This window comes from Rhinopithecus roxellana, chromosome 13 (assembly GCF_007565055.1).
Source record: "Rhinopithecus roxellana isolate Shanxi Qingling chromosome 13, ASM756505v1, whole genome shotgun sequence".
NCBI classification, from domain to species: domain Eukaryota; kingdom Metazoa; phylum Chordata; class Mammalia; order Primates; family Cercopithecidae; genus Rhinopithecus; species Rhinopithecus roxellana.
The window spans coordinates 54,705,943-54,730,473 of record NC_044561.1 but is presented as its reverse complement, the minus strand read 5'-3'; the positions used below and the strand labels follow the sequence as shown (position 1 = coordinate 54,730,473).

The 24,531-nt window shown below is 41.7% G+C and overlaps 1 protein-coding gene across 2 annotated transcripts in view; it reads left to right on the top strand.

Annotated features, from left to right (window-relative positions):
• Nucleotides 1-914: 914 nt before the first annotated feature.
• LCA5L (lebercilin LCA5 like) overlaps nt 915-24,531 on the top strand; it is a 44,152-nt gene continuing 20,535 nt past the window's right edge. Inside the window, exons 1-5 of one of the 2 annotated variants that reach the window (XM_030915099.1) lie at nt 915-998; nt 2,835-2,900; nt 11,450-11,602; nt 18,764-18,843; nt 19,499-19,830. In XM_030915099.1, the coding sequence (XP_030770959.1) occupies nt 19,509-19,830 (322 nt within the window). In that variant the 5' untranslated portion in view covers nt 915-998; nt 2,835-2,900; nt 11,450-11,602; nt 18,764-18,843; nt 19,499-19,508. Of the gene's footprint in view, nt 1,274-2,834; nt 2,901-11,449; nt 11,603-18,763; nt 18,844-19,498; nt 19,831-24,531 lie in introns of both variants that reach the window. The other variant, XM_030915100.1, reaches the window with a different exon arrangement.

The window sequence follows — 24,531 nt, the reverse complement described above, 5'->3', positions numbered from 1 at the left end:
ACGAAAGATATGGGAAAAAGTCTATTCTTCCTACTAACAAGGAAGTGAATACAATCAAAGATGCCAATTTTTGACAATAAAATGGGCAAAAAAAAAAATTGTAAGAAAAAAGAGAATTTCCAATGCGGGCCAAGGATTGGAACGTATGCTGGAAGACAGTTTCCCTCTACCTTTAGAAAGCCTCAAAGTGAGCATATGTTTTGGCCCTGCAACCTCACATGTAGGAATTTATCCTAAGGAAACAGGGGTGACGTCAAAGATTCATCTGCAAGGATATTCAACATGGCTTTGATACAGGAAAAAAAGTAAATAAATAAAAGGAAACAATGTAAGTCTTCCTAAATTATGCCAAATTCCTATGCTGTCATTAAAAAGCAGCTGTAACTCCATCATCCAGGTGATTTTGACTTTTGCTTTGGACTTACCTGTACATTTCTAAATTCTCTATGCCAAATAACGCATTGTTTTGTCATCAGATTTTGTTTTACAAAAACAAACCAAAACAAAAAAAACATGTTTATGACACAGGGTTAATAGGGAAACTGTGCTTCCCAGGCACTGACCAGGCGTCTACACCTGCTGTCTAGCAGCCTACCGGTAGGCGTCTACACTCGCCTACTGACTCAAGCCTCTTAAGGCTGGCAGAGCCTTAAGAGGGCGCCAGAGCGCCAGAACGCGTGAAACACGACAAGCTCCCTCGCTCCCGGTGCGGCCACGGGGGCAGGCAGGGTCCTGGGCGCCGAACAGGGACGGCAGGAGGCTCGTTTACAGACGTCTACACAAGCAACTCACTTCCCGGAAACCGAAGAAAAATGCGAGGCCACACTGTCCTCCAGGCCAAACACGCCCCTCCCGGCCGCGGCGTCCGCTTCCCGAGTGCGCATGCGCGCGCCCAGCCCCCTCAGGCCTGCGCTTCCCAGCAGGCCGCGCGCACGGGTTTCCATGGCGACGCGCCGGCGCTGCGACCTTGCTGCGGTCGCGAGAACCGCGCGGACCAGGTAACCGCTGAACTGCTGCCGTCGTCCGCCACAGCCGGTTGCCCTTTTACAGCCCCAACGCTGGTCCCGTCCGGACCCGCCTGCTACGCTCTTTCTGGGCTTTCGGTATCGCCAGTCACTCAGTCCTCGCCCCTGCCTGCCTCGCTGGCGCCCCGCCGTTTCCTCCTCGCAGCGCAGTCTGGCAAGGAACAGCTACTCCGGCTCGGCAGTGGCCGAGCGCCCCGGCGACACACGTACTCTCAGGCCCGCTGGGCAGGGGGGACGCCTGGGCCGAGGTGACCGAGCGCAGGGCCGCGCCTGGGTCCGGCGAGGGGGCAGAGGGCGATCTCACCGCCGCCCCACCGAGGGACTTTCGGGTTTTTCTATCTGAATCTTCTATCTGACCTCCGATTTTGCCTTTGCTTACTTGCTGTTTTGCTTGGGATTCGTTTTTCTTTGAAACCTTAGCGCTGGCATCTGCCTATGTCGCAGGAATCTAAATCTTTTGAAATGTCTTCTCTGTGTTTGTCCCCCACTCGCCCAGTCTCGGGACTCTTTATCCACACCCTCCCCTCAGCGTGTTAACGTTTCGTTGCCACACTTAAGCCAACGGTTACGTTTTATCAGAGCCCAGTTTTTTTCACGGCTGAATGTGAGCTTGAGCCTTTTTGCTGTCTACTCTCAATCCCTAGATGAACTCATCCAGTCTCCTGTACTCAGAGCCTACCTGAATGCCAGTGAGCCCCAAGTGTGCATTCCCAGCCCTCGCCCCTGCCCTGAACACCAGACCCCTGCATTCAGCTGCCTGCCACATCCCTACTTGGATGTCTACGGCATCTCAAACGCAGCTTATCCAAGACAGCTCTCAATAATTCCCCAAGCCAAGCCTGTCCTCCCACAATCTTAACCCGTCATAGTTGCTGGGAATTCCATCCTCCAGTTGCCCGAGCCTTGTATCCTGCCTGAGTCCTGTTTTTCTCTTCCTCGCCTTCAGTCTGTCAGCACTGCCTTCAAAATGCACCCGAATAGATTCACAATTCTACCATTTCTCTCAACCCCCACTGTCACCGCCTTGGTCCAGGCCCCCATCATCTGGTGTCTGGATTATTTTACTTGCTTCCTAATTGGTTTCCCTGAGTCTGCCCCTCCCCCACTTGAGCATGACAGCCTTAATGCCATTTCCCGTTCTCTGTTATTTCGTATGAATAAGTTTTTTAAAGGATTATGTAAATTACAATTTCCTTATATAAATTACAATTTCCGTAGACAAAAGTGCAATATTTTCAGTATGTATTTTGCACATTGCAACTTTTAAACCGGGTAAACAGTCTACATAAGCATCATGCTACGTAGCATCAAGCTGACCATGTAAAGATGCCCCTTAGCGGCAGGCGCGGTGGCTCAAGCCTGTAATCCCAGCACTTTGGGAGGCCGAGACGGGCGGATCACGAGGTCAGGAGATCGAGACCATCCTGGCTAATACGGTGAAACCCCGTATCTACTAAAAAATACAAAAAACTAGCCGGGCGACGAGGCGGGCGCCTGTAGTCCCAGCTACTCGGGAGGCTGAGGCAGGAGAATGGCGTAAACCTGGGAGGCGGAGCTTGCAGTGAGCTGAGATCCGGCCACTGCACTCCAGCCTGGGTGGCAGAGCAAGACTCCGTCTCAACAACAACAACAAAAAAAAAATGCCCCTTAGCTGTGTTAGGTATAAATATGACAGTGCCCCTGGAACAGAACTATGGCAAGAGCTTTACAAGGGACTGTCCTGAAGAACAAAAGAATCCAGAGCCTTCTTCCCAGTGCAAAGACAGGAATCACGTAGGAGTTTAAGCTCTTCCTCTTTTTATTTTTTAGAGAAGCATCAAAAGAGGCAAACTGAGATGCAGACAAATGGTCATCCGTATGCTGATCATTTTGATAGTAAGTACCTGGGTGCTGATACTGCGATCAGTGTGACAGGTCCCTGCCCTCAAGGAGCTAAGGTCCCTACATACCTGTACCCTTGCCAATCTCTCTCTCTTTTTTTTTTTTTTTTTTTTTTTTCATTTTTTTGAGGTATTGTCTCACTCTGTTGGCCAGGCTGGAGTGCAGTGGCATCATCTCGGTTCACTGCAACCTCCCTCTCCCGGGCTCAAGCAATTCTCCTGCCTCAGCCTCCTGAGTAGCTGGGATTACAGGTGTGCACCACCATACCCAGCTAATTTTTGTATTTTTAGTAGAGATGGGGTTTCACCATGTCGGCCAGGCTGATCTCAAACTCCTGACCTCAGGTGATCCGCCCACCTCGGCCTTCCAAAGTGCTGGGATTACAGGCATGAGCCACCACGCCTGGCCCTACCCTTGCCACTCTCTTAAACCCCATCTTTTCTCTTTTGCCATCAGGTAAAACCCCCATTAACGAAAGTAACAGAGTAGAATTGCCACAGTTAGCTGAGGGTCTATAGGAGATTGCATCTCATAAATGACCACTTTACTCAGATTTGATCTCCCACCACACCCTTGTGCTGTCACTTCATTGAGAAACTTGAAGCTGTCACATGGGAATCCCCTCATTCTTCAGCTGCCAAAACTGCAAGCCTTATATCTGTTCCTACCTTCCTTCCTCCTCCTAACCAAAGCCACTCCCTCTCTGTGCTTTGGATCCCATCCCTTTCCACTCGCCAAAAACTCTACACTGTCAGGTAGGCATTCCCTCTCCCGTATGATCACCTATTCCATCTCAGCCGGCTCTGCCATGGTTTTGAAGCATGTTGAAGTTTCCCATCACAAAAGAGAAAAAAAATCTCCAATGACCCCACGTTCCCCTTCAGTTTCCAGTTATTGTCCAATCCCTTATCCCTTTCGACAGGCACGCTTTAAAGAATTGCCTTATTCGATACCTCTATTATTTGTCTCTCACTCCTCAGCCAGCCTGGCTTCCCTCTTCATCTCTGCTAAAACAAAAACCAGGAAGGAGACATTTCCATGCCTTGCCTTGCTCAGTCTCTCAGCAGCATTTGAAACTGCTGCCCCCATTTCACTCCACAAACACTGTCTTCCCTTGGCTTCTGTGACCACCCCTGTCTCTTCTGCTTTCCCTGCTACCATTCTGGCTCACCCTCCTCTCCCAGGCTCCTTAATATTGGAGATCCTCAAAGCTGGGCCTCTGTTCCCATTTTGTTCTCTGTTGCGCCCCTTCATCTAGCACAGGGCATAGATTCACACGCACAGCTTTAAGTTCCAGCTGTGTGTTCTTGACTCCCACCTTTCTCCAACTTGACCTTTTCTTAGCTAGACTCGTACATTCAGCTAGCTGCGTGACAGTCTTTCTTAATATCACTCAGTCTCCTCCAATTCAACAGGCACAAGACCAAACAACCCCACTTCCCAACCCCAACTGGGACCTCTACCATTGTACCTAGGATTCCTCCTTGACCCTTACCACACCCCAACACCCAGTGAATCCTTAAGCCCAGGTGAGGTTGTCTCCTGGGCATCTTTCACATCTCTTCATTGTCACGGACGCCTAAGTCCAAACTACCACCTTCATTCAGCCTGCTGCAGTCCTGTACCAGCTGGTCTCCCCACATCTCTGGCTTTTCTCGATTCTTCACCACCCTGCAGCCAGAGTAACCTCTTCAGAAGGCAGAGCTGATTATGCCATCCCTCCCCACCTCCCTCTTTTGCTTACTGCCAGCTTCCCATTGCCCTTGGATTAATGATCCACATCATAGGCACGCCTTCCCAAGGACCTGCAGCTGCTCACCCCCGCCTGCTTCTCAAGACTCATCTGAAACCGCTGGCCCTCCTCACTGGGCTTCAGCCACATAGGCCTCCTCCACCCACCAGGCCTTGGCATTCTTTTCTCTCTGTCTGCATTGTTTTTCCTTCCTCCCTCTCATCCTCTCTTGCCTAGTTAGTTCCCACTGACCCTTCCTATCTCAACTCAGACATCACTTCTACAGGGATAACTTCCCCGATCACTGTCAGGATCAGTTTCTTTATCTTCAAGAGTTGTATCTCCTTCCTTGAAGACACTCGGGACAGTCACTATTATGATTAGTTCATTACTGACATAAGTCCCACAAAAACAGAAACATTTGCTGTTTGTGTTCATCATTGTATCTCCACACCCCACATAGTGCCTGACACACAGTAAGCACTCAAAAGGGTGCTAAAAGAATGAATGAAATGAACATTCTAATGTGTGAGATACTAAGTGCCATGTGTTTTAGAACAATTCTATTAAAATAGAATGAAACTCCTAGTAAAAAATAATCAGGCAAACACTGAAAATTAAAAAGAATGTTGTGGCAGGGTAGCTAAAAACGGGTACTTGGGTAAGATTTGTAGCACTTTACTCAGTGTGGTACATTGCATTTGCCAACACTTGGTGGAAGTAGAGAGGCATGGGTTCTTACCCTGAAGGTGACTGGGATGTCAGTCTGGTAGTGAATTGAAACATTTGTTTTAAAATATATAAAGTTGTTAAATTACCAAAACCTGCATAGCATAGCTAGTCTGCAACCATCCAAACTTTGAACGTGGCACATTTTCATGTTATCAAATAAACTTGAAATTTCTGATATATATAGGTATATTTCATTTATGAAATTTAGTGCTAGATGTCACTGAGAAATCAGCCAATTTCTTGCCTTAGACATTTGAAGCCTAATACCTAGTTGTATTGGCAGAACTGGGAACATACCTTTTTTCTTCTGCAGTATACTGCCTCTGAATCAGTGTTTTGTTCATCTGTTTTTTTGGTTTTGAAACTGGGTCCCACTCCGTCCCTCAGGCTGGAAAGTGGTTGTGCGATCACAGCTCACTGCATCACTGCAGCCTTGACTTCCTGGGCTCAGCCTCCTAAGTAGCTGAGACTGTCACACCCGGCTAATTCTTTTTTTAGGAATGGGGCCTCACCATGTTGCCCAGGCTGGTCTCAAACTCCTGGGCCCAAGTGATCCACCTGCCTCAGCCTCCCAAAGTGCTGGGATTACAGGTGTGAGCCACCACGCCAGGCCAATCAGTGTTAAGAATCATAACCTCCCTTTGTCAATGTTTAGAGTGACTCACAAAATTTCTGAAGCAAAAAATTGGGACACATCATCTTAAAAGATAAAGTGTTTGAAATAATGTTCTTGAAAACCATAAGATATTGATTATCTTAGCTGTATAATACCACATTTATAAGCCTAGGTAAGAGCTTTTCTATTCATTTAATATTTTTGTCAAAGAGTTTAAGAGTTCAGGCTTTTCATTCAGTAAGAAGACCTGAACTTGGATCTAGCTGAACAAGTGCCCATGGACACTAGTGAATGTCACCTGTCCCACCCTGGTGACATGAACCTTGATTACCTGTTCAAGCACGGATCTGCCAGGTTGCTCCACAGCCACCTGTTTTCCCTTTGCATTTGATTCGTACTTTGGAAAGAGATACTCTGACATGGTAAATCCCATTTTGTTTTGTGTTTTTGAGACAGGGTCTCACTCTTGTCCAGGCTAGAGTGCAGTGCTGGCATGATCACAACTCACTGCAGCCTCAACCTCCCAAGTAGCTGAGACCATGGGTGTGCACCACCATACCCAGCTAATTTGGCTTTCTTTATAGAGATGGCATCTCCCTATGTTGCCCAGGCTGATGTATCCTCCTTATTGGTATTGATGCTCAAATTGCCCTATCTTTGACTAGTGGGAGCTTCTTAAAGCTGGCTCCTGTGCCCTTTTGATACACACCAGCCTTTCTTCTCTTTGCCTGCCTCAGGCTTAGGATCGTCCGTTTCTCCAAGGAACCCTGATTCATTATAGCAGAGAATGGTATTTGGTGGAGAATGGTACACAGTGTACTCATTGTTTCTGGGGTGTCATTGATTCTAGGCCCTCTCAGAGAGCAGAGTTAGGGGAAAAATACACACACGCACACATAGACATACATATGCATATACACATACACATACATTTATAGATATATATGCACATAGATCTGTAACTGTATATACCTCCTTGTGTGTGTATGTGTGTATGTATTTGAACCTAGCATTTCACATTCTAATCCAACATTTCAGGGTTCTTTCCAGCCTTTCCTCTTTCAGACAGTAAGAAATTTGACCCCATGATTCTAAATATATTACGTCCTCAGTTAACTTGTTAGCTCTAATTAATTTCCTAACTTTGCCAGCTACCTGACGCCTCTTTGTCACTCCTTCCCCTTACAACTACTTCACTCTGCTTTCTCAGCCTTCAGCCATGCTTCCGCCACTGCCTCTACAGGAAAGCCACCTCCTTTTTTAAAAAAATCTGCATGGAGTGCTTATGAGAGGGTCTGCTGTTTTCTCCAGCTCATTTTTCCAAAGCAAACAATCCCACCAGCTCTCTCGGGTTGGTCATCTTTTTCCCAGATATAGTCCAAGGCAAGGTAAAGCAAGCTGGTTTCTGGAACCATTAAGATATTTCCCCAAAACATTTGAACTCACCAACTCACCATCTTCTCTGACTTCTTGAAATTTGTAACAGTGCATTTCATTTGCATGTCATAGCCTGCTTTTAGTCTCATTTTAATTTGTGATGTTTTTCAAGGTATCTGTGTTAGTTCTGTATTACTGCTACAACAAATTACCACAAACTCAGTGGCTTACATTTATTTTCTTACAGCTCTGAAGGTCAGAAGTCTGAAATGAGTCTTAAGGGGCTAAAGTTAGGATGTCAGCAGGACTGATTCCTTCTAGAGGATCCAATGGAGGATCCATTGCCTTCCCTTTTCTAACTTCTAGAAAAGCCTGTATTCTGTGGTATGTGACCCCTTCTTCCATCTTGAAAGCCAGCAGCATAGCATCTTCTCCCTCTGACTCTGCTTCTCTCATAACAGAGCCTTCTCACTCTGACCCCTCCTGTGTCCTTCTTAGACAGGCCCATGTGATTACATTAGGTCCACATGGATAATCTGGGATAATTCAGGATAATCTTCCCACCTCAAGACCTGAAATTGATCACATCTGCAAAGTCCCTTTTGCCATATATAGTTAACACACACAGGTTCTAGGGATTAGGACATGGACATCCTTAAGGGACCATTATTCAGCCTGCCACTGTACCAAAGGAAAGTCTTAAATCTTAAAAATGAGAATTTAACTTTTTTATGGAAGGTAATGAGCAACATGTAGACATTGATTGGAAAATGAACATATCTTGGAGAACTTTACATACCTACACATACAGAGATATGCTTTATTTTTTATACTAGGAATTATCAGTATTATTCATCACAGTTATAATAACAATATGTTTTATCTAATTCTTTAATTTTTGCCATTCTGGTAGATGAAAAATGGAATCTAGTTGTTTTAATTTGCATTTCATTATGAGTAAGCTTGAACATCTTTTTATATAACTTGGTTTTCTGTGTTTCTGTAATGTGCTTATTCTGTAATGTGTTCATATCTTTTGCCCATTTTACTAATGGATTATTTTAAGAGGTCTCTGTAAATTAAGGAAATTAGGTCTTTGTCATATGTGTTGAAAATCTTTTTTCCAGTTTGTAAGATGCCTTTGCACTTTATTTTTTTTTTAATTATAAGGAAGTTTTTAAATTTTTATGCAGTTATTTTTATCAGTTGTTTCCTTTATGGTTCAGGGCTTTATGTTTTTCCACACTCTGTGTTTTCTTTTAATAATTTTTTAAACATTTATATTTTGAATCCATCTAACCATCATTTTAGTTGAAGAAATGCAATAAGAATGTGCTTCTGTTTTGATTTCCAGGTAGATTCTGGCCTACCTCTCATCATTTACTGAAGTGCACTTTCTCTGCCTTTATCTTACACGAGGCTACCATATGTATTTGTTTGTGTTTCTGTTTCTGAACTCTTTATTCCAGTATATTGTTCTGTCAAAGCATTAGTATCAGGCTATTTTAGTGACTATAGCTTTATATCTCAGTATCTGATCAAAGTAGTCCCTTCTCATCATTTTTGCTCATATTTCTTTGTATTCTTTCATATTTATTTCTCTATATGAATTTTGTATCGTTTGGTCAAATTTCACAAAATTACTCAGCATTTCATTGAGAATGCATTGATCATGTAGATTAAATTAGGGAGAATTTACAGCTTTATAATGTGTCCTTTTGATATAAGAACAAAATATGTCTTTCACTTAAATATTTTATTTCAGTAGTTTTAAAGTTTCCTTCATATTATTCCTAGTATACTTAGCTGTTTTAAATGTTTGGACTGATATAGTAAGTGGGATATTTTTCATCTATTTTCTAAGTCATTTTATTTTGCATATAGAAAAGATTATTTTTAGGGCCAGGCACACCTATAATTCCAGCACTTTGGGAGGCCAAAGTGGGCAGATTTCTTGAGCCCAGGAGTTTGAAACTAGGGCCTGGGCAACATGGCAAATTCCCATCTCTACAAAAAATTGGCCAGGCATGGTGGCATGTGCCTGTAGTCCCAGCTACCTGGGAGACTGAGGTGGGAGGATCACCTGAACCCAAGAGGTTGAGGCTGCAGTGAGTTGTGATCGCACTACTCCAGTCTGGGCGATGGAATGACACCCTGTCTCAAAAAAAAGATTAATTTTATAGCCATTTTGTAACCTATAGTGTCAATTTAATTATCTTGATAGTGTTTTATAAGTATATAATCATTTCATTTCCACATAATAACTTGCCTCTTCTTTCCCAATATTTAGACCTAGTACCTCCAGAACAATATTAATGAACAAAGTGACAGTAGGCATTTCTTATCTTAATTCTTACATCAGTGTAAATTAATGTTTCACCATTAAAGTTTAAAGCTGTTTTTTTGTTTGAGATAGGTATTTATCACATTGGGAAAGCTTTCATTTAGAGCTTTTCAGATTGGGTTAGCAGTAATGAGAAGTTTTTTATCAGGAGTCATGGAATGAAGAGAGGAATTAAAGAAGCACAGAGGCATCCTGAACATTAATTTATGTGATCAATATTTATTGGACACCTAATATTCTCAGGAACTCCTCTAGGCACTGAGGATGTAGCAGTAGACAAAGGAGCCAGAATGCATGCCATTGGGAAGCATACAGTTAGTGGGGAAGTCAGGCTACAAACAGGCTAAGTAAATAAAATAGGTGTTGTAAAATAAATAAAAAATAATAATAAAAAGTAAAATAGATAATATGTGCTAAAGAGAAAAAATGAAATGGGGAGACAATAGGAAATGTTGAGAATGGATAAGAAAAGAGGGAAAATTTGCATGTTAAGTAAGTTTTTTTTTTTCCCAAGAGGCAGGACTGGTTAAGAATATAATTACCGGTGAGGCACTGTGGCCCAGATCACGCCTGTAATCCCAGCACTTTGGGAGGCCAAGGCAGGTGGATCACTTGAGTCTTGGAGTTCTAGACCAGCCTGGGCAACATAATAAAATCCCATCTCTGCAAAAATACAAAAATTAGTTGGGCATGGTGACACATGCCTGTAGTCCCAGCTACTTGGAAAGCTGAGGCAGGAGGATCACGTGAGCCCAGGAGGTTGAGACTGCAGTGAGCTGAGCTGAGATAACACCACTGCACTCCAGCCTGGATGACAGAGTGAGACTCCATCTCAAAAAACATGTATATAATTACCTACCCATAGAATAATTTCGGCCAGAAACACAGATGTAATCATTTGAATTAAATTATCCTTATGAATTAATTATAACTTCACTATGGAATTTTTTTCATTATATGCGTGTAACCAAATATTTACTTTTAAGAATTAGGATTTTCTAGTTGTATTAACTAAGAATCTGATAATTCATGAAAGTGTGGAACCAGAATACATTTTAGTATATAATACTAAATCAGTCACTATCTGTGCTTCTAAAGTACAATCCAGTGCTTACAAGTAGTTACCAAGAGGGTCGTCTTTTTGTTATTTTTATTGTTGACAGGCAAGAAACACATAATTCAAAAACTTTAATTATTTACGTTCAACTCTGTACTGGAAAGAAAGAGCAGGCAGGTGAGCCACAAGATCTTTTGTTCTGTCAAAAACTTGAAAAGGCACTGCTGTGTATGGCTCCTTCAAATCTTATTTCAACATCACTGTTCGATAATCACATCCAAGAACTTCCCAATCAACTGCCAACAGGTGATTCACTTTTATAGCGAAAAAGCCGCCTATGGCCAGGTACAGTGGCTCACACCTGTAATCCCAGCACTTTGGGAGGCCAAAGTGAGTGGATCACTTGAGGTCAGGAGTTTGAGACCAGCCTGGCCAACATGGTGAAACCCTGTCTGTACTAAAAATACAAAAAAATTAGCCGGGCATGGTGGCGGGCGCCTGTAATCCCAGCTACTCAGGAGGCTGAGGCAGGAGAATTGCTTGAACCTGGGAGGCGGGGTTGCAGTGAGCTGAGACCACACCAATCTATAACACAAGGGCATATATATATACTGCTTCAAAACCTTATTTTATAAATGTTTATTTTGTGAGATTGTAACATTTTCCTTTTGTAATATCATTTTAGGTTTTTTAAAATATATTCTTTCTTTAAAAAGAGACCAAAACCTGTCAAAAAATACTACCGTGGAAAGCTCATAAATACTGCAGTGTGAAGAAGCCTGTGCTTATCTTCAGTTAATCGTCAGACATCTTAGGGAAGTTTGATAAAGAACACCAGGTATGCAGTAATCCCTTTCAAACATTTTAGCGTGTTTCATTTTCCATCTGCCTTGTTGCAAAAGCAGGAGTAAAGATACCTGACTGTTGTATTCAGAATGATTCAGACGTATACCTTGATCTTCAGCATTCTTATTTCTAATTCACTAATTAGATAAGCACAATATAGAAGTTCACTGTTCTTGTAAGCAGCCATCCCTTTTACCATAGTGCATTCCAGGAAAACGTAACCTCAACCAGATCAGATTTTTTTCCATTAGAACAGTGTTTATAATTACTCATTGTGTTCCTGAGTCATAACAGCAAAGAAACAACTATAAACTCTATAATGATAGAGACATAATAAAATTATGCTTCATGTGCAGTAAAATAGGCACCATTATACTGTAAACTGTTCAAAACATAAATGCTGCCAAACTAAATCTGAACTATACTGTAAATTTGATACAACAAAAACTAGTGTAACTATAGTAGGTATTATATAATTACTAACTTTGCCTATTTTAAGATCCTTTAAGGCAAAAGATTACCTTCTTCATCACCCCAGTCCTTGGAAGACACTAAATAGATGTCCTTTGACTGAACATATTAATTAATTAAGAACATCAGTGGCTGGACATGGTGGGTCATGTCTGTAATCCTAGCACTTTGAGAGGCTGATATGGGAAGATTGCTTGAGCCCAGGAGTTCAAGACCAGCCTGGGCAACATAGTTGCCCAACTACTTGCCATGCCAAGGTGGGAGGACTGCTTGAGCCTGGGAGGTCAAGCCTGCAGTAAGCTGTGATCACCCCACTGCACTTCAGTCTAGGCAACAGAACAAGACCCTGTCTCAAAAGAAAGAACATTAGGTAGTTGGTTTAAGGCCTGGATTTTTCAAAAATGCACCACATAATCAGAAATTTGTATGTGGAAACTACATTTTGTACTGATAACAGTAGAGAAGTGTAGTGTATGTATATTAATATGAAGACTTCTGAAACAGTTTAATCAACTTAAAAGTTATAGGCCTGATACTAGTCATCAGTCAGTTTTTAACAGGTCAGTGAGATAACTGATATTTAACAGACTGAATATGTGATCCCACTTAACCTGCATTCAGGGCACATTCATTGCCGACTATTGTAATAGCCAAGAATCAAACTTGGTTTTACTTTTGTTTACACTGCTGATAGTATCTCTCAGACTCCATTTCATGAAAAAGAATAGAACTCACACAGTGCCAGGTGAACCCAAACATACCTGTATTCAGGTCATATAGGTAGAAACTTTAGGATGATTGTGGAATCCTGGGAATTCTAGAATGCTAGAAATATCCAGTCTCTTTGGCAGGTATAGTTTATGTACAAGCAATTCTTTTGGAAATTTACCTACCCTGCCAGGGCAGGAGAATTGCTTGAGCCCAGGAGTTCAAGACGAGCCTGGGCAATGTGGCGAAACTCCATCTCTACAAAAAATACAAAACTTAGCCGGCATGGTAGTGAACACCTGTAGTCCCAGCTACTCCAGAGGCTGAGGTGGGAGGATCACCTGAGCCCAAGAAGTTGAGGCTGCAGTCAGCTGTGATCACACCACTACACTGCACTCTAGCCTGGGCAACAGAGTGAAACCCTGCCTCAAAAACAAAAAAAACGAAAACAAACATATCTCTCTATATATATTTTATATATATGATGTGTATAAACACGTGTATATATATGTGTGTATCTGTATATATATGAAATACTTAGGCATAAATCTAACAAAAGTTGTAAAAAAGTTCTACGTTGAAAACAGCAGAGCACTGCTGAAAGAAATTAAAGAAGACCTAATAAATGGGAGGCATACCTTATTCCTGGGTTAGAATTCTCCATTTTGACAAAGTGTCAGTTCTCCCTAAATTTATATGTAGATTCAACACAGTTCCAGTCTCAATCCTATTAGGCATTTTTTTTTTTTTTTTTAAGGAATTGACAAACTAACTCTAAAATTTACATGGAAATTCAAAAGAACTAAAATAGCCAAAACAACTTTGGAATGAAACAACAGAGATGGCAAATTAACACTACCTGATTTCAAGATTAGTTATAAAACTACAGTAACCCTGTAATCGCAGCACTTTGGGAGGCCAAGGTGGGCAGATTGCTTGAGCTAAGGAGTTCAAGACTAGCCTGGGCAACATGGTGAAACTCTGTCTCTACAGAAAAAAAAAAAAAAAAAAGCTGGGTGTGGTGGCACGAACCTGTAGTCCAGCTACACGGGAGGCTGAGTTGGAGGTTGCAGTGAGCCAAGATCATGCCACTGCACTCCAGCCTGGGCAACAGAAGAAGACCCTATCTCAAAAAAAAAAAAAAAAAAAAAAAAAAAAAGCTACAGTAACCAAAACAATGTGATATTGGTATAAAGAGAGAGAAACAGGTCACTAGAACAGTATAGAGAGCACAGAAATAGATCAACATATGGATATATGGGTTTTTACAAAGATGCAAAGGCAATTGAGTGGGAAAAGGAAAGTCTTTTCAACAAATGGTGCTGGAGCAATTGGATGTCCAAATACCAAAAAATGAATTTTGACCCCTAATGAGTAACTCAAAATGGATTATAGACTTAAAGTAAAACTTCTAGAAGAAAGCAAGGAGGATATCTTTGTGACCTCAGGTCATGCAAAAATTTCTTAGATATAACACCAAAAGGATCATACTTTTTTTTTTTTGAGACAGTTTCTCCTCACCCAGGCTGGAGTGCAATGGTGCAATCTCAGCTCACTGCAGTCTCTGCCTCCCGGGTTCAAGCAATTCTCCTGCCTCAGCCTCCCAAGTAGCTGGGATTACAGGCACCCACCACCACGCCCAGCTAATTTTCGTATTTTTTAGTAGAGACGGAGTTTCACCATGTTGGCCAGGCTGGTCATGAACTCCTGACCTCAGGCAATCTGCCTGCCTTCGCCTCCCAAAGTGCTGGGATTACAGGCATGAGCCACCGTGCCCAGCCAGGATCATTCTTAAAAGAACAAATTGATAATTGGGCTTCACCAAAATTTTTAAAAAACATTTTTAAGAGAATAAAAAATCACAGATGAGGAGAAAATGTTTGCAAAGCATGTATCTGATAAAGGACTTATATCCAGAATATTCACAGCAGTGTTACTTTTAATAGCCCAAAACTGGAAATAGCTGAAATGTCTGTGAACAGATGAATAAACAAATTATGGTTTATATATGCAATTGGAAACTGCTCAGCAACTTAAAAAAAACAAATGAACTATCGATGTTGATGCGCATAGTAACATGGATGAATCTCATAATAATGCTAAGTGAAAGAAGCAAACTAAATAAAAATACATACTGTATTATTCCATTTATGTAAAACTCTTACCAATTGCAAAATAGTTGATAGTGACAAAAACACAGTGTTTGCCTGGGTTGGGAGTGAGGCGCAGGGAAGGATGAGAGGAATTACAATGGGGTGCTGGGAGGCGTTGGGAGATTATGTGGCTGTGTTCACTGTCTTGATTGTGGTGATAGTTTCATGGAGATACACATTTCTAATCTTATCAAATGGTACTCTTATTAATTTTCTTTGAAACCTCAATAAAAGAGGGTTAAAAATAAAGAATTGTAGGCCGGGCACGATGGCCTGTAATCCCAACACTTTGGGAGGCCGAGGCGGGCGGAGCACGAGGTCAAGAGATCAAGACCATCCTGGCTAACACAGTGAAACCCAGTCTCTACTAAAAATACCAAAAAAAAAAAAAAAAAAAATTAGGTGTGGTGGCAGGCGCCTGTAGTCCCAGCTACTTGAGAAGCTGAGGCAGGAGAATTGCTTGAACCGGGAGGTGGAGGTTGCAGTGAGCCAAGATCGTGCCACGGCACTCCAGCCTGGATGACAGAGCGAGACTCCATCTCAAAAAAAAAAAAAAAAAATTGTATCCCAAAGGCTTAGGAATCAGTTGTGTTAAATATATACGCTCAGTAAGCCAAATAAATTGACCTATTTGATACATTTTTTTTAATTTTCATTTTAAAATGTTAGTGAATCGGGTACAAAATTCATATATATGTTGATATCAGCTGATCCCAGTTTTTCTTATGACCTCTTTTTGTCAAAGACTATGCCATTAATATTAAGAACAATTGTCTATTTGTTGTAGCAGAAAGCATACTGAGTTTACCTAAAAGCTGATTTTAGTGACACATTAATAAGTGGTGGTAAACACTGGGTCAGTCAGTCCATACACTGATCTTACCAAGTGGTAAATATATTCTTTCAAAAGAATATAGCATCTAAATATACTCTACAAAGCATTTATGACAACTTTTAAATTTAGTAAGCTCCCAAAAATTCAGTGTCTTAGGATATGGATTGAAATTATGATTTTTGATTTTCAGATATTTTTGCCTGTTTAATTATAAGACAAATCGGTGAACATAGCAATTAATCTGAAGTTGCTTATAGCTTTTTTTACATAAGACAGATTAGGTTATAGTAGTGATCAGTAGTAGAATTGATCACTGCCTCATACTGTGTGTTTTAGAAATTTGACAAAAGCAAGTTGACAGTACATCCACTAGAAAATGCATGGCATGCCGGGCGTGCTGGCTCACGCCTGTAATCACAGCACTTTGGGAGGCCAAGGCAGGCGGAGCACAAGGTCAAGAAATCGAGACCATCCTGGCCAATGTGGTGAAACCCTGTCTCTATTAAAAATACAAAAATTAGCTGGGCGTGGTGGTGCGCACCTGTAGTCCCAGCTACTTGGGAAGCTGAGGCAGGAGAATCGCTTGAACCCGGGAGGTGGAGGTTGCAGTGAGCCAAGATCATGCCACTGCACTCCAGCCTGTCGTCAGAGTGAGACTCCATCTTAAAAAATAAAATAAAATAAAATTGGTAGCAGTCATTTTCTACTCATCCATTCCACCAAAATAATAATAATAATTGTCTTTATAGTAAGACTACCCTTTACCCATCCTGAGGAAACTAGATCCCTAACGTTAGGCTAGGCAAATTATTGAGCAGGAAAGATTGTGGATAATTTTGCTAATAAGGGATCTTCTCACTGAAATATTGAAAGATTTTTGATTTTTCAAGCATTTTTAAGAAGCTACAATTACTCCTAGCTATAAAGATTCTTCAAAATACAGAAGTCCTCTGGAGCCAGTAGGTAATGGAACAACTCAGCATCCACAGAGGCTTATGACTCGCATATCCATGTGGGGAGGCGGTAATGCCTTCCAATCCACCACCTTTCTCACAGCTAAGTCTAGAAAGCCCTCATTAGGGGACATTTTAACCTGGTAGAATTGTTTTAGGAGCGAAGTTGTTTATAGTCTTGTTTATTCTTATGTGACTCTACAGGATTTCCATTTAAACTTTTTTTTTTTTCCCTGTTACATCAATTTTTATTAAACTAAGAGACTAAGATGGCTAGTCTTCTGCTTTATCAAACATGGGATAATCGAAGCTCACTTTAGTCTTCTGTGAGAGGCTTGCATTTTTTAAAGAAAAAAGGACAAGTCAGGAGAGGGACAATTGCAAAACGCTTTTCAGGAATTCTCATTGGTTTACAGAAATAACAGTGACTGGCGATTAGATTGCTGTTCGAACCACAGGGTATGAGCTGTGGTGTCCAGCATATGGCATTGTTAGGTTAATTTATAGCTATTGGTGGTGTCAGTCAGAGCCCAGGGAGCAAGCAGCTTAGAAATGATTACTTAGCTCAGCTGGGGGATAGGGGGACGTGACTGCTGTCTCATTCCATTGCCTCTTTGGGGCTGATCATTTAAAGGGGGTTGCATTCCTCAGATAAGCTTATTTTCTTTCTCAACCCTAGGGGATTGGTGGTGTCACTCCCATTTTACAGATGGACAAGAGCACTTAACTGACAGGCAGACCCAAGTTCAAACCCAAACCTGTCTGCCTTCAAATTGTCTATCACCTTCTACTCCATCACACTCCCTCCCACGACTGTAGCTTGACAATTTGTGGATGTAACATGAAAAACACTCTTGAATTAAGCCTTTATTCAAAATTGCCTGCATAAGACGACTTGTTGAAGGAGTGTTCTAAAGTAAGGAAGAAGGAGGGAATTTTTATAGAGCTTTAGCAGGAGAAGTCAGCTGAAGTCTAGCTTGAGTCAGAAACAACTGGCCAAAAAAAAAAAAACACCAAATTTTTTTGCTGATTAGCAACCATTGTTTGAGCAATTTGGATTTATCAAGATAGGTGAGGAAGAAATTAGGGACTGAGGTCATGAGCCAGAGGGCAGGGAGGAACAGCTCCTGGGGACAAGGAGAGGCAAGGCTGTGAGGGCTACACTGGAGTCCTTCAGGATACCCTACACCAACATCTGGGATTCTTTTTTTTTTTTTTTTTTTTTGAGACAGAGTTGGCCCTGTCACCCAGGCTGGAATGCAGTGGCGCAATCACAGCTCACTGCAACCTCTGCCTCCTGGACTCAAGCAATCCAACCTCAGCCTCCCAGGTAGCTGAGACTACAGGTGTGCACCACCATGTCCTGCTAATTTTTGTATTTGTTTTGTAGAGACAGGGTTTCGCCATGTTGCCCAGGCTGGTCCTGAACTTCTGAGTTCAAGCTATCCACCCGCCTCAGCCTCCCAAAGTGCTGGTATTTCAGAAGTGAGCCACAATACCAGGCCTGGATTCTTCTTAATCTAGATGTAAAGGTTCACAAAGAAGGATCTGCTTCTGCCCACCACTACACAGCAGAATGTGTCTGGAAAGAGAAATTCTTTGCCTTAAGATTGTGTAATGCTCCCACCAATGTGTTGTTGTAGTCATGATGCTTAATGAAAAAAGCACTGCCCCTGGAGCTGGAAAACACGGACAGTCTCTGAACTTTTAACCTGTCTGAACCTATTCCCTCTAGGTGGCTGAAATGAGGTGATGTGAAAGCAGTTTGTACAAAGTAAGAGCACTAGTTAGATATTAAGTATAATGCTAATATTAATTATTACTAAGATCATTTGGACTAAGATTTCTTGTAGTGAGGAGATTGTGGCCTGCCTGATATATTTCATCAGAAGAGAAGGCTAGAGTTAAGCAGATGCATCAGAAAGCCGAAACACTTCAGAAAAAAACCTTCTGAGTAGAGAAAGTGATATTAGATTCCTGTTGCAAAAGATCTAATGCCAGCTAAACTCTCTTTTGCTTTCTTGATAAAACAGGAGAACTGAGAATTAAATGGAAAGGTAATCCTTTTAAAGACCTCAGAAGATGGATCTGTTTGTTTCAATCTGCTTTTGAGGTAGGCTGCTATAAAAGAGATACTTGTGGTGTTACTGTGCCTTAGTGCAGTAGCATCATAAAGAAATGCAGAACCATCTGCTTTGTGACTAGTGTTAATTTTATTAAGGGTATAAATTGGGGGTCTTTCTTGTATTTGACTTTCTATTCCTTCCGTTTTAAATTCTCACTTTAGACAACGAAAAGGGCTTATTGAAAGTATTCAAAGTTTGTGTCCATGGCTGAGCATGGTGGCTCATGCCTGTATCCCACTACTTTGTGAGACCGAGGTGGGAGGATCACTTGAGCCCAGGAGTTCAAGACCAGCCTAGGCAACATAGTGAGACTCCCATTTCTACCAAAAAATAATAAGTTAGCCAGGCGTGACGGCACACACTTGTAGTCGCAGCTACTCCAGAGGCTGAACTGAGAGGATCGCTTGAGCCCAGGAGGTCAAGGCTGCAGAAAGTCATGGTCACGCCACTGCACTCCAACCTAGGCAACAGAGTGAGACCCTGTCTTTAAAAAAGAAAAAATATATATATATACATATATATGTGTGTGTATATATATATGTGTGTGTATATATATATACATATAAAAGCATAGGTTCATTTTAATGTCAATAAATATGAATTAAAAAATAATTTTATTAGGTTTTACTTTTCTTTTATTAGGTTGTTTGCTATGTCTTTGGCTGATCTAACAAAAACAAATACAGATGAGCATTTCTCCAGCGTGGCATTAGAAAACGATAGGAGATCTGCAGAATGCAAGAGAAGCCCAGGCACAGGCGCTTTTTCACAGAACAGTAATGCTTCCCATAAGAGTGTTGATTATAGCAGATCTCAGTGCTCCTGTGGAAGTTTAAGTTCTCAGTATGATTATTCAGAAGACTTTCTCTGTGATTGTTCAGAAAAGGCCATTAATAGAAATTATTTAAAGCAGCCTGTGGTTAAAGAAAAGGAGAAGAAAAAGTATAATGTTTCTAAAATCTCCCAATCTAAAGGTAAGGAGTAAAATTTCCCAAGCAAGACCAAATTTCTGGTCATAATGATGTTATTTTCCTGCACTAGTGTTTGAAGTGGTTCATACTCAGTTTTATTGTTTACCCATATTGTAAATGTGTATTATAGGTGAACTTTTCTAGAAGAAATTAGGAAATAGAGAAATTAAGAATAATTATAAAATAACAGAAAGGCTTCAAATGTAAAGCCTAGCCCCTGCATGGCTTACCCTACTGGAGCCTACTAGTGAGGTTAGTTCCGTTTTTAGTTAACAGGTGGCCTTGTTACAGAGTACCACAATACTTGGATTTCACTGGCTTCTTGCCTTTCATCTCAGCTGAAGAATCAGTGTTTGAATCGCCAGTGAAATGTAAATACCTGTCTCAACACCCCAAGAGGATGGTCTCCAAGTCCAGTGAGGTATATTGGCAAAGGCCATCTTTTGAAATGGAGATGGTTCAAAAGGCTGTTAATAATGTCATTTCTTTGCAGATTTTTAAAGTACCAATTCTATCAGGTCCCAGCTGTCCAAATTGGAATTCACTTGTGCTATCTTTGATCTCCTTTCTTCCTCCTTCCCTGCCCAGACTGTAATTCCTTCCTCCCATTTTAGGCAATCTTGAGCTCGTAAGTATTCCTGATATAGCTGGAGCTCTTGTCCACATTGACCATCAGAGCACTTCAGTCAACAGGTGGACGATAAAGGCACTGCTGTTTGGGGGGCACATCTGCTACTGTCATGTCCACACTGCATCTTGCATCCCCAGCCTGCTGTTACCAGGTGTGTCCAGGACCCTCTGCCACTTCTGGAACACCCAGAATCTTCAGTTCCCCTGCTATAGGGCAGGGATTCTTTATCTAAGACACATGTCTGTGAACCCCATGAAATTCTATGCATTTTTTTGTGTCTGTGTGTTCGTAAACTTTTCTAGAAGGGCCTGTGCCTTTCACCAGAGTCTCAAAAGGTTAAATGTTACTTTTCTAGAGAGGTGGGGGTCCTACCTCCATTGGCAAGGCCCAAGGCAGGAAATGAAAAGTCCGCTCCTTCTCTCATGCCTGGACTCCATCAAAAATGAACATTGGCCAGGCGCGGTGGCTCAAGCCTGTAATCCCAGCACTTTGGGAGGCCAAGACGGGAGGATCACGAGGTCAGGAGATCGAGACCATCCTGGCTAACACGGTGAAACCCCGTCTCTACTAAAAAATACAAAAAACTAGCCAGGCGAAGTGGCGGGCGCCTGTAGTCCCAGCTACTTGGGAGGCTGAGGCAGGAGAATGGCGTAAACCCGGGAGGCGGAGCTTGCAGTGAGCTGAGATCCGGCCACTGTACTCCAGCCCAGGCGACAGAGCGAGACTCCGTCTCAAAAAAAAAAAAAAATGAACATCATGGTTAGATCCTACAAATACAGAATTCCTTATCCACATTTGAAATTTACAAATCTCCAAAAACCCAACATCTTTCACATCCTTGGCATCAAAGTTGATTTGGCAACAAAACCCTTATTTGAACTAACATGAAGCAGATCTTTACTTAGTTCACTTAGTGTGAAGAGTCATTATATTTCACCGCAAAAGTATAGTTTCATTAAAGGGTGTTGTTCCAGACCCCATGAGAGAAATGTGGAAAATACCATATATGCACTCACCTTTAAAACCCCCAAATTCTGCAACATACCAGTTCCAAGGGTTTACAATAAGAGATCTTGAATCTATATACTACATTTTATATTGATCATAAGCTTTTGTGGGATCATGCAAGAGGGCAGTTAGCATTTGTAACACTGTCTACAAGAGAGAAACTGCATTTCGAGTTCTAAGTACCTTATAATTTAGCTTTTTAAAGCTGATTCCTCATTTATTTATTGAACAAATGCTTATTGAGTTCTTTGTGCAAGATGCCTGTTTATAAATTGAGAACAACCTAAATGAATTCAGTTACTTCACAGGAGACCAGAATCCTGAATTCCATTATCCAGAATCCTAAATTCCATTATCCAGAAGAGTGAAAGGTTTGCTCTTCCTTGGGTGTCCTTTTATATATTAATACTCTGAAATTATTTTAAGTAAATCTTGCATGCATCTGTAACTCAGATTTTTATGTCCCAGGAAACCCTTGCCCAGCATATGATGAATGTAAAATACTAATTGCAACGTCAAGATTTGTCACAGAACAATAAAGTATTTCCTCGTCTTTTTCTTTTATTCCCCAGTTCATGTTTTGCCAGTGTTTGCAGCAGCAAGTAATTTCTTCCACCCTGGTGTCATATAATTCTAACCCAAAGCGAAGAGTCTTAATGTTTTAGCCAGTACAGCCCCTTCTCAAGCAAATGTTCAATTAAAAGTAGCTCTCTGACCCTAAGGGCAGGTAATGCTGAATGAGGAACCACCAACAGAGATTCAGAATTCACCAAAGAACAGTAACATCAGAGATTATTTTCAATTCCCATCTTAGAAAATTGATGAAAGCAAATTTTATGGCAGAAAGACATTTCATGGAGAAAATTACAAAGATGAAATGAGGACTTCAATTTAATAGAATTTTTGCTTTGGTCAAACATTGGAAATTTACTTAACTCATTGTAAATAGCAAGCAATATAGTCATACAATTTGCTTTTCAAAGATTATCCTTCTTTTCTAGAAAATGTCTTTTCAGAACTTTCAGTTACGTATCCTGTTAAAATTGCTTCCTTGACGGATTTTCTTTGTCAATACAATGCCAAAAAGATGTCATGGTCATTCAAGACATTAGTATGCAAAAAAAAGTTAATTTACCACATCCAAATGCTTGGAATACCTTTTGCCCTGTTGTCCTTGGTCAGGTATAGGTGGACAACCTAAGGTAGTGTTGAAGAGACACCTTCTCTAGCAGGCTAACAATGGAAACTACCGAGAACAGGAAGGGGAAAGGCTCCTCCTTTGAACCTCTTCTTCACCCTGGTTTGTGAAGAAAATGAGTTGATCTTTTTGGGGTAAAATATAGTGCGGACCCCCCAGTCCATATGTCAGAAGCAGAGCTGAAGTGAAGGTGTGGAGGAGCACAGGGATAGAATGGGACAATGAGACCAAAGGGGACAATGACAGGAGAGGGAACTAGGATGAGGCCAGGCGGAAGAGGAGGAGGAAACAGCATGGACTAGGGAGGACAAGAGAGCTTCTAAAGTAAGGGTTTGAGGAGGAGATGGGCCTGGGGAGACAGGCTGGGAAGGAAGACAGGCCTGTTTGTGGGTGAAGTGAGCATGGGGACATTCTTAGAACTGTTCAGAAGAGCATACGTCATTATACATAATGTGCAGAGGCCGTTTTGGCAACTATGGACTTAAATTTATGTTTGTGGTGAATTAAGTTGACTGTTTTAAATGCAGTGGTTTAAAACTTAGTTGTCTTAAGAATAGTCATTCAGCTAAATCTGCTTCTATTATTTGTGAAATGGGATTGAAATTATAAATTATACCATCCTTATGTGTGGGTTAGGATAACAAGATATAAAATCGTTAAGGAATACACCCTATTCCAATTTTCCATAGCCTTTATAGTTACACAAGTATGTGTGATGGATACAGTATGAATTTGTTACATACCCCTCAAATGCAAGTGGTATACTTACCTTTCTGAAGCCAACAAACCTGGCTTGTCCTCCCCACCCACTCACTAGGGTAGACAGGAAATTCAATCTCAGACACGTTTGGGGAATGAGGGAATATGAGGGGGCAGGGATGTGGAAAGGGCCTTACACAAATAATATTGGGGGAGGAACCTCTGCCCTTCATTTTTACCACTTACGTGTTCCTTGTCCAAGCCACGTGATCTTTAAAAGGCCAGCCTCTCCCCTTTCCATAGCATCCATGCCCTCTGTGCACTTCTTGACTCCTGGGGCCTTGGCCAGAGCTCCTGTGGCCATGGCATTTAGTCCCTTGGCACCCTCTCATGCCTCTGCCCTCCCATCACTTGAGCATGGCATAAGAGGGGAATATAAGCCTCCAGTGCCCATGGATCCCATCATCCATCCTTCTCATCTCAGTGAAATCCCTCTCTCCTCCAGGGTCAGAGCACCTAAGAGCTGGAAGACATTACAAGTTGGGGGTCAGGTTCAGTCATGCTGGCCATAGTGTAGAACATGTCAGTCTTTGCCCACCCCTATTTTAAACCAGCTTGATCCATATGGCCTGGGTCTAGAGCTTCCCTAGCCAGTGCCCAGAGTATTAAAGTGTACGGCCTCAACAAAACCACAGACACCTCTTTGCAGGCCTTCTAGTAGATGTCCTAGAGGCTGGCCTGCTCTGCTTCCCACTTAGTGTGCTCAGAAGCCTATTCTAAAATACTCAATATTCAGCCATAGCCCCTACTAAACTGTGGGAAAATAAATACACTTGAAGACATAATTGCAAAGACAGGCCACCGGTTATTGATGTGATACTGTGTTGTATAATCTATGAGTTCTTTCATAGTTATGATTCAAATGCTTTATCTCCAGAAAGCATGCTTTGGCTCTCTTAGTTCATTGTTTTTATCACAGGTAGAATTGCCTGTTCCCACCCAACACAGACAGTGGGTTCTGTCTCACCACTTCCTAGCTGTGTGCTCATTGACAAGGGACATCCCCAAGCTTCAGTGTGTTTATCTTTAAAATGGGATAATAGTACAGTGATTTATACATGTATTTAATACACTCAAATTCAATTATGTAAGCTTTGTGCTAAGTGTG